This window comes from Mauremys reevesii, linkage group 6 (assembly GCF_016161935.1).
Source record: "Mauremys reevesii isolate NIE-2019 linkage group 6, ASM1616193v1, whole genome shotgun sequence".
Classification (NCBI taxonomy): Eukaryota; Metazoa; Chordata; order Testudines; family Geoemydidae; genus Mauremys; species Mauremys reevesii.
In genome coordinates, this window is record NC_052628.1 from 75,986,288 (window position 1) to 75,996,321 (window position 10,034).

The 10,034-nt window shown below is 38.4% G+C and overlaps 1 protein-coding gene across 9 annotated transcripts in view; it reads left to right on the forward strand.

Annotated features, from left to right (window-relative positions):
* PRRC1 (proline rich coiled-coil 1) overlaps window positions 1–1,514 on the forward strand; it is a 35,750-nt gene extending 34,236 nt beyond the window's left edge. For 8 of the 9 annotated variants that reach the window (XM_039544990.1, XM_039544993.1, XM_039544994.1 and 5 more), the window contains one exon: window positions 64–1,514. In XM_039544990.1, the coding sequence (XP_039400924.1) occupies window positions 64–273 (210 nt within the window). In that variant the 3' untranslated portion in view covers window positions 274–1,514. The remainder of the gene's footprint in view (window positions 1–63) is intronic. The other variant, XM_039544997.1, reaches the window with a different exon arrangement.
* Window positions 1,515–10,034: the final 8,520 nt, after the last annotated feature.

Consider the following 10,034-nt stretch of genomic DNA (forward strand, 5'->3'; position numbering starts at 1 on the left):
GGGTATTAGAACCTGGCCCTTTATCTCATTCATTTAATAACATCTCCTCAAATTATTACACAGGCTCAGAGTCTCACTCCCCAGGACTACAATCTAAGATGGTCAGGTCTTTTGGTGACAGTTGGTGAAGTGCTGGAGAAGAATTTAGTGAATATCAACAGGACTGATTGGCATGTGGCATTCACTGGTATGTCCCGTCGACAAATGATCTACAGTGCAGCCAAGGCTATAGCAGGAATGTACAAACAACACTTACCACCCAGGACCGTTTGAAAGAAGCTTGACTCATCACACTGAGTACTGTTTTTCTGTTCAGCTTGATATGAAGGAAAAGATTGCAGCTTCTGCCAATATACAAGTCGTCCGTGGATACAGCACAATTTTGTAATCTACCTGTCAACTGTAATTTTTTTCTTTTTTAAAAAAATGAGTACTGTTCCAATAATGGAAATGAACAACTCAAATTTTTAATAATCCAGTATAATGAATGAGAAGGGAATTAGATGCAAACAGATACATTTATAGCAGGGCCAAATAGCATTAAAATTTGTAAGGTGGGATGCATTGTCATTTCAGACAATAGGTATTTGCTGAGACACTTAACTTAATATTTTATTTACTCAAGTATAACTTTTTAAAAGGGGGTGAGGGTACAAATATTATCTTTTGCATTTCAGTAGAGGTACTACCCTGTATTTTGTAGATGCCTAAATTTTGGAAGTATTTAGCACTTCAGAACTGTTGCTGAATAGTTCTAAAGCATCTTAAAAGTGAATAACCGAGGAAGGGCATAAGTCCATGCTCAAATGTATCCAAGGTGTGGGCCAAAATAACTTTGAATGTTCATCTTCCATACCTCTTCTTTTTTAAAAAAAAAAAAATACTTTTTCTGAAGTATGGTCCAAGCCAACTCCCCTGGAAACCAATGAATTAGGCACTTCATACACATGAAAATGTGTCAACAACTCAGTATAACACAATTCACTTACTCCAGCATTTATTTACATACAGTCATCCGGGGTACATAACACAAACTCTTATGTAATTTTCTTTATCGGTTTTCATCTACAAGTTAATATAGCAAACATTCTGTATTTTCCAAAGCAGGAATGGATTTCTGCATGGTGTGATAGGTGTTGTTGATTCACTGCTTCTCCTATACATCTTTGATATCTGTCCTTCATAGCTGAAGATACCCCATATCTGTGCTCAAAGATAATCCTAAATCTCTATTCAGAAATACAGAAGTTATTGTAAAAGAACATTTTGATAATAGGTTTGTTTTAAAAACAAATGATGAATTCTTTGCCTTAAACACTAGCTTTTCAGCTTGAACTGCTCTGCCTTTATCTTTTGTAGATGCTTTCAAAGAACATTTTTATATGCCATATACTGTCTAGCCAACTTCTTATATTTGTACCCAGTGAAAACCTGTCCTTTTTCCAAGTAATATATTTTGCCATAATTGGCTCAGTGTAAATTAATATTGAATAAACATTTTTCCTACAGAATTATATTTTTTTCATTTAACGTTTTTTTAAAATAGTTTGCTTGAATGAGTGTAACTTTTACTATGTCTTAAACAGGCCATTTGTATAACTGGTATGTAGTGACACAGCATAGCTTGTTATCTGAAAACAGAAACCTACTAGTTCAATATTTTTGGACCAAGAGCTCAAAATAAGAGAGAAAAGTGGGCATGAACAAGCTCTTTATTTTCTTCGCTGCTCTGAGTCTCTGAACCATTTGATCTCAGGCCCTCTTTTCTTTCTCAAATTTAGAGTATTTGACCTCTTCCCCAGGAAAAGTGGGGTTTGATAATATAATGATGAAGACCACAGAGGTATCTAGACAGACTTTTCATGTGGAGTCATGTCTCTTCCCTCCTCATGAATCTTTTGAAAATAACTGAATAATAAAAGTAAATCAAGAATCTGAGATAGTATCAGGAGAAGAAAATCAAGCAAATGAAAATCACTCCAGAAACTGAGTCAGTTTTATGTCTTACACGATCTCTTACAGAATGAGTGTGTCTCCAGTCAATTTTATTTGTACTACAGCTGTGGCAGGCAACATGCTACCTGGGAAATATTTTCAGCAAAGATGGTAAACTGCTGCTATGTCTAATCCTGTCTGTAAGAGCAGCCTGGCCTTTTCCATCATAATCCAAAAATATGGTACAGAAACCTCTTGTCTGCCAGTCTTCAATAAGGGCATCTTTGCCCTTTCAACTCATGGATTTTTTTTTCTTGAATACACATTGTGAAAAATGTTAGTTGCTCTTTTTCCCCAAGGTGGAGGTAAAAGATTTCTAATACTCAAAGGGGTTACATGTCCAGGCATGAATCGGATAGCCTATTTCAATTTTAATAGGCTACCTTGTTTTTCTGCTGGACCTTTTTGTCCTCTCTCCTGACAGTTGTCACCATGATGAAGTGAACCGCTGCTAATTTTTCAGCACCTGGCTCACAATGACAGAATGGGTGGCTGTGACGTCTACTTCCTATGATACTACTTGGTAGGATTGAAGTTGCCCAACTGCCTGACCCAGGTTATTTGTGTAGTGTATAGCACTGTTATAACTCTTTACCTCAGAGAGTTCACCACCATACAAAACAGTCAAGAATCTGCTATGCCAGTGCAGTCTCTGAATCCCCAGTGTCAGTTGCTTCTTCAAATGTTCCAGGAGCATGGCTCCAAAATTCTGGATAGATGGTAATTTTTTAAAAGGATGTCACTCATTCAGACTAGGAATTCCCTATTACTTGTATTCTGGACAAAAAGTCAAACCACTAACAGTTTCTTCTCAAACGGAGTATTAAACTCTGAACAGTTGGAGTGTATGAGGCACGAGCATATCTACTCTGTGGAATGCAAGTAGTTCCACAGCGAGATCAAACACATTCTTGACTGCTGCTAGAAAAAGGAAGCACTGAAACTGATGGTCTGTAAGGCAAGCAGGTAGGGCTTGAATTTCACTTTGCATCCTGATACTATAAGGTAAAGCCAACTCTGTGTTTTGCTAATATAAATTGTTCCCAATTACTCCTAACGCTTGTCAGTATAAGTGAGAGAGTTTCTCGTAGGCGGCATGGCAGAAGTGGGCCACTGGAAGACTTGCATGCAGCAGACTTCCAAATGAAGTTGGAAAAGGTGTTCTGTGTAAGGCTTATTTTTTAAATTTTGATTTTGATTTAAATGAGAGAGCTGAACACTGTACAAATACATTGAAATGTTTGATTTTTATTAATTTTCAATCAGTTCACTCCTATCTAGCAGCAGCTTTTCATACAAATAGTAATGCCCCCATACATGAGTCCCTACCTCAAACTCCCTGCACTGTGCTCTGAAACCTGACAAATTAGGCTATATTGAACCAGCATGGGAGCCCATTGCAGAGTCTGAGCCCTTATAAGAGAAACCTTGCTAGCTGCTCCAATTCCTCTGTTACATCAAGGGAGATCTATCATCAGCTCTTCTGCTGATGGTAACTGGGACTGTATCATGGGGGAAGTGAGGTGGTCTCTCAAGTGAACAATATGATGGCCCACAATTATAAATTAACACAGTTCTTTAAGAATAAATGTGCTTGTGTATAAGGTAAAAGCATTACAGAGAAAACATTTAAAAACAACAAAAGAAGCTACACCCATGCTAAAAAGTTTACCCCATGTCACCCCAATTCTACCTTTGGGTTCTAGTAGGTGTCAGTCCTTAAAAACCTAAACTGGGTTTTCCTTGTGGTTAAAAGTTCATAACTGTCTTAGGTTCAGAACCAGATCAGCCATGAATAGTTCAGTCTTGACTTTATACAGCTTGGGCCTTTGATCCTGGCCTCATGTGAGAGGTGATCAGCAGACAGGTGATCAACAGACAGTGATCCCCACTGCAGGTATAGCTTCAAAAGGCTGCATTCACCTCCCTTCAGATATTCCCCTGGAGAAAACCTGTTTTGTTCCAAAAGTCCACTAGTGTCTGTCACACTGTTCAACAGAGTCCTTTGAACCCCTTCCCCAGTGTCTCAACTGTCACATCTTCTCCCTTGAGAGGTTATATACAACACTGGTTCACAGTAATATATAAATGATTCATTTAATACCATGGACCCCAAAGATACTTAAACTTAGTTCAATCACATCTTCTAATAACATTTTAGGAAACTGCCATCTGTCACTTCTATGCTGCCATTACTCTGCTGGTACAACTAATTTATAACGAAAACTTTAAAACAAAGACAAAAAATGTGTGGTGCTTGTGAAAACGTGACCATCACTTTGCAACTCCTAGCTCTCTTGTACTAGTTACGCTGTCTCAAAATGGAACAGTTCCTGTTATCGCAAAGATTCTTTGTAGGGATTTTCTCTGTACTATGGTTGGATTCCCCTGCTTTGACCCTAATTGTCTTCAAACTACTTTAGCAAGCAGCACAACATGAGATTAAAGTCATTGCCTCTGTTCTGATGACATCTGATTTGCTCTGTTTTTAGCTTTCCTTTTTTAGTTTCCAGTACTTCCGTCATTCCATTTTGTCTATATTTTTTCTCCCCATCTCCTCCCAAACAGTCACTTCTCTTATTTTGTTCTTTAAACTTTTCTTTATAAAACTGATCATACCATTCTCCATTCAATGGAAGTCCTGCTGCTGTCACTATATCTTCCTCAGACCTTTCATATTCCCTCAGGCTGCCATTCTGAACCTTCTGATTCCATCTCTTCCTCCTACCGTTGACATAAACCCGGTCATTCCACTTACTCTTTGAAGCAGGGGCTCTATGTATCAACTGAGAAGGCAAGTTGCCCCCCCCCCTTTCTGTTTTTGCGTTCAGCATTTAACATCAATGTATGTGGATGTAGCATTCAAAGCAAGATGTTAAATGTTTCCTATCTTGCCTGGTGTGTGTTTTCCCCTCTGTCTGATTCTTTTTATTATATATTTGAAAAGGTATTCAAGGGCAGAAAGGAACCACTGACACTCCTAGTGAATGCTACCTACTCCTATTTAATGCTCCCAAACATTTGGAGCCATAATTCAAAGGAGTATTTATGATGTAATTTTACCATAGAAGGGACTGCAGTCTGGGATATTTTCACATTTGTGAAGTTTTTCAGTGAATTAAAGACAAACAAAAGGATGCAACCTCTGCTTCTAACTAAAATCTTCTTAAAAGGCAATTTTTAATAATTTAATCTCATCAGATTGTCTTGCTTACATGTATTAAAACTTATTTGTATTGTTTAACAAATCCATGGTTGCCCAGAACTTTATGGTTGTCATTAATGCTACAGACTTTTTGATTGTTTAGCACTTTGCAGTGCCAGAGAAGCTAGGATTCATGCTCTAAAAAAAACACAGGCCCTTACCACATAAAAGGATTGGGAAATCTTCTTCAGCTGTTTTGAGACACTGCAATAATATAAATAATAATAAATTATCTATGGCCCTCAGTAAGCATTTCTAATTGCATCCAGAAGGTGGCAATGTTTTATTTATATATATATATACACACACACACACACACACACACACACTAACCAATTCATTACAGTATTAACTGAATAGAATGAGATGCTCATTTAGAAAATTATTTGTTCCTTTGAAATCTCATTTTTCAATTGTGCGTGATTGGCTGCTGGCTTCTAATTCTGTCATGTGAACTACGATGCACAAAAACTGATGGACAGTCTTGGGGTTTCTAGGGCCCCCATGGGTGCATCATGCAAAAAAATTTTAATCACAAATAATTTTGTATTCTTTATTAGTCACTGTAGGCATAAACAGGCAACCATAACTTTGTAATTTTTTGACTTGCTCCCTTTGCTACCATAACATTCTTTTACTGTGGGAGGTGGAGTGAGTACAGAATGTCTAATGTTCTTCAAGTTACAGCCTGTTGTCTAAGCCAGCAGAATTATGAGCCCAATTGCAGTGAACCCCTCTTTATAGCACTGCCATTTGTCTCCTCTCAAAAAAGTATTTGTCACAAAAGCCAAATTCTACTTATGATTTTTAAAATATAGTTTCACATGTATTTTTCCAATTCATGAGCAGCATCGCAGACAATAGCCCTTAAAGGGAAACATCAAGGTACAAAGTGTTGCATGTTTTATTGAGAATGTGCTGACAGCTGCTAATCTTTATAAAATGCTAGTACCTGACAGGATCTCATTAAATAGTATTTTGCACTAGTCTGAAATCTATGATAAATGTGGCACATCATTGATTGCAGATGAATAGAATTTCAGGAGCAGTAGATAGCTGAAGAGGAACTTGCAGCCTGAGTCTTAATTTGCTTTCTTTCACCAACACCTTTATGCTCCCCTCTGTTTGTATAGTGTGGAGGGGAGCAAAGGAACCACAAAGGGAAGGAGAGATCCCACTCCAGTGACTAGACCATGGGACTGACTTAGGAGACCTTGGTTCTGTCCTCAGCTCTGTTACTGGCCTGCTCTATAATATCTTGGGCAAATCACTTCACTCTTCTGTGCCTTAGTTTCCCCACCTGCAAAATGGAGAGCATAATATGTGTCCTCTTTTGTGAAACCCTCTGAGATCTCCAGGTAAAAATTACTGTATGGGCTAAGTATTTTTATCTACCTACCTTTGGGAATTCAGCCAGTGGGATGCTCTCTTTCCTCCTGAGGAGCCCATGGAAGCATTGCTGTATGGGCTTGATCCAATTCCCGCTGAGGTCATGGGAATCTTTCCTTGACTCCAAATCTATTCCTTTTTTAGAGTCTACTTTTGTTACTGGAGGACAAGAAAAAAGGCACTAGGAAATAGCCTTAATGCCACTAAAATGTAGCTAAACTGATTTAAATGCAAGCCTCTTTAAAAATGTTTTTCTGATGGAGGTGAAAATTCTAGTGTCTCCTTCACTGCTCAGCCTCTAGTTATTAAAACTTTTTATTCAGTTCACATATAAATACCAGCTTTTTTGCCAGTATTAGTATTTGACTGAAAATTGGCGAGAGGAAATAAAGCAGGTGTTTCCTAGACTTAAAATGGCTAGTGCCATTCATGAGTGTAACTCCTGGTTCACGTTTTGAGTGGAGGAGAATTTTAGCTTGGTAGTCTGTTGCTGGAGTGGATGTGGTGTTTAATCGGTTGTGTCAGGGATCCAGCAGGGAGCTGGGAGTTTTAGCAAGCCTCTTATTTAGAAAATGTATGAATGCAGGACAAGGTACCATGCTTAGTACCCTCACTGAGGACAATTACAAGAAAAGATTGATTGCTTCAAAGAGCCAGCATCTGACACATCGGTGAAGTCCCTATAGCAGGTGAGCTTTTATGTTTTCCTGAATGGTGTCTATCCACTTTTAACAGTGGAGTTGGCTAAGATGATTCATCAGTGGGAGGGTAATATTAGAGGAGTGCCTGTCCAATCGATATGCTCACTGCATGGATACCATTTCACTGCTGATTAGACCATTTTCATATGGGGAATTTCTGACAGAATGATGTTTCTAAGAGGAGGAGTTGTATTTATTTAAACAGAACTGTTGAATATGCATTAGTTATCAAAGGCCTGGCGTAGGAGGACATGCACTACCTGATTACCATGATTGGCATGTTGTGCCTCTGCATTGTAGAAGCATTGGGGCGTATCTGTGCAGCACCCCAGGGGGTGTTATTACACAGCTCAGCTTTTTTATAAAAGGAAACTACCTGTTTTGCCTAGCACAAAAATCTCAGATGTTTGAATGGTGAAATTTATGTATTGGCATGACTGGACTCCAAAATATATTTGCAGGTATTTCCAGTGGGCATTTCAGAGCCAATTAATCTTAGTGGCCATCATGCTGACCTTGATGACTAATGGCTAGAGGGGTCTTCACAGAACATTTCTTTAGCTTGACATGTAGCACTGCCTTCAAAAATTGGCAGGGTTTTCCTATTCCACACTGGGACAAACAGGGCTCTTTTGAAGTGGGAGACTCAGCTTCAAGTCGGTGCTCTGCCTGAGTAGGAACTTGAACCCCAGTCTCCTGAATCCCAGGTGAGTGCTATAACTAGGCTATAGACTCTGGAGCCACTCAGATTAAAGACTTTAATTTATGATATACCCTTATTGTAAAGGGTACCTCTTTCTAGCCTAGTATTTGAGCTGAACTTGGTCTTTCTCTTTTCTCTCCTTTTACTACAGAAGTTTCTTGAGAGCTTATGGCACTGAGTGTGGGAATTCACTCAGGCGTTTTGTTAGCTTGGGCATATGATCGCATGAACTCCATGAAAGGATTCATTTCTTTGTAAACCTGAGACCAAGAGAGATGGTCTTGTATATTTTGTTTATGAACCTGAACAGTGCTTGCCTATTATAATATATAATAATAGTTATAAAAATAATAACTTGTAGAAAGTAACACAAAATTGCTCCTTGTATGAGAAATTGTATTGTCCTGGAAATACTTTTCATGGCTGATTTTTTTAAAAAAATGGAATCTTAATAATGGTTATGCAAACGGTTACTTCAACTCCCACCTGGCATAAACAGTTTAACAGGAAGCTGTAACTGGCTCCCTGATGACCCACCACCACCCAATCCTGAGAGGAACTTGAACACAGAGCAGGATCTGGCCTGTACTCTAAAAAACTAGAACATTTCTCTCTCTCTCTCTTTTTTGTTTTTTTTTTATTTTGTTCAATATGTCCTAGGGGGAAAAAAACAAACTCTTTCATTTGAAATGTGCTTTCTTCCCCCACAAACTATTAGAACATTTTGAAGAGTTTTATACTGCCTAATAACTTAGAACCTTTCAAGGGTCTCCTGGCTCTAAGAGAAATTCATTTTCTGGTGATCAGAAAGACAGATAAAATTAAAACTTGCAGTAAATATATCTAAGTGGAGTTGCTAGCACAGACAAACCAATTGTATTTTGGTGCTGAAGACATTACTTGTCCTGAGTCAGAGGGGTAGCCGTGTTAGTCTGGATCTGTAAAAGCAGCAAAGAGTCCTGTGGCACCTTATAGACTAACAGACGTATTGGAGCATGAGCTTTCGTGGTTGAATACTCACTTCGTCGGATGCACTTGTCCTGAGTGTGTCATACTGGGTTGCATAAACTCTTTGCTAAATGGGATGTTAACTGGCCATTGATTATGTCTGACATGCAGGATATGGTTAATATTTCCATAACTCAGGAACAATATAGTGAGAGGACAAATACAAAACTACCCCTTTGCTACTCCTATAAATATTCTGGTTGGTGGTGTATCCACCTAATGAAACACACTAGAGTATACCATAAAATGAGACAGTTAATTTGAGATATGATGAATTTCATTATCCAAAATATTGTTTCTCTGTTCAACAAAGATGTTTACATTCATTGCTCCACTATTTTGTTGAGACAAATCTTTCCCCCAAAGGTGTTTCATATGTAGTAAATTTTGGCTACTTTTTGGGTCTTCAGTTTAAAATATTTGATGAAGCATAAACATTAATTCCCTTCAGTTCAGATCTTCAGGTTGAATGTTTGAGCTATACAGTGTTTGAGTCCTGCTGGGAAATTCTAGGATGCCGTTCCAGAACTTTCTTGAGGAGACAGAATGGCATCTGATGGCACTTCTGGTACTTGTGTTCAGACGCTTCTTGAGTGCAGCATTCACCTACTGGACCTCTAGTAAGCATGCAAACCACAGGCCATCTTCTTGAATAGAACTACATGTTGTGCTCAGTGATGCATTCTAAGAAGGAAAGCTATTTTGAATCAATGAAATACTGATTGCTTGCTTGTTTGAAGGTTCATAGATTCAAAGGCCAGAATGGACCACTGTAATAATCTAATTTGATCTCCTGCATACCACAGGCCATAGAACTGCTTTTGACTTCTCTTGGGAAATGCCTTGCACTGCCAAACCAAAATGTATATATTTTCTGCCGTAAAGCGTGTGGGTCAGAAAATATAGTTCATCCACATCACTATCTCTTTGGTGTTTGCTAACTGGTAAAGGAATCCCCTACCTTTCTAACCCACTCATGAACCTGTCCAAGTGTGTTCTCTTCTAGGTGTGGAGAATTTGCTAACCAAACAAT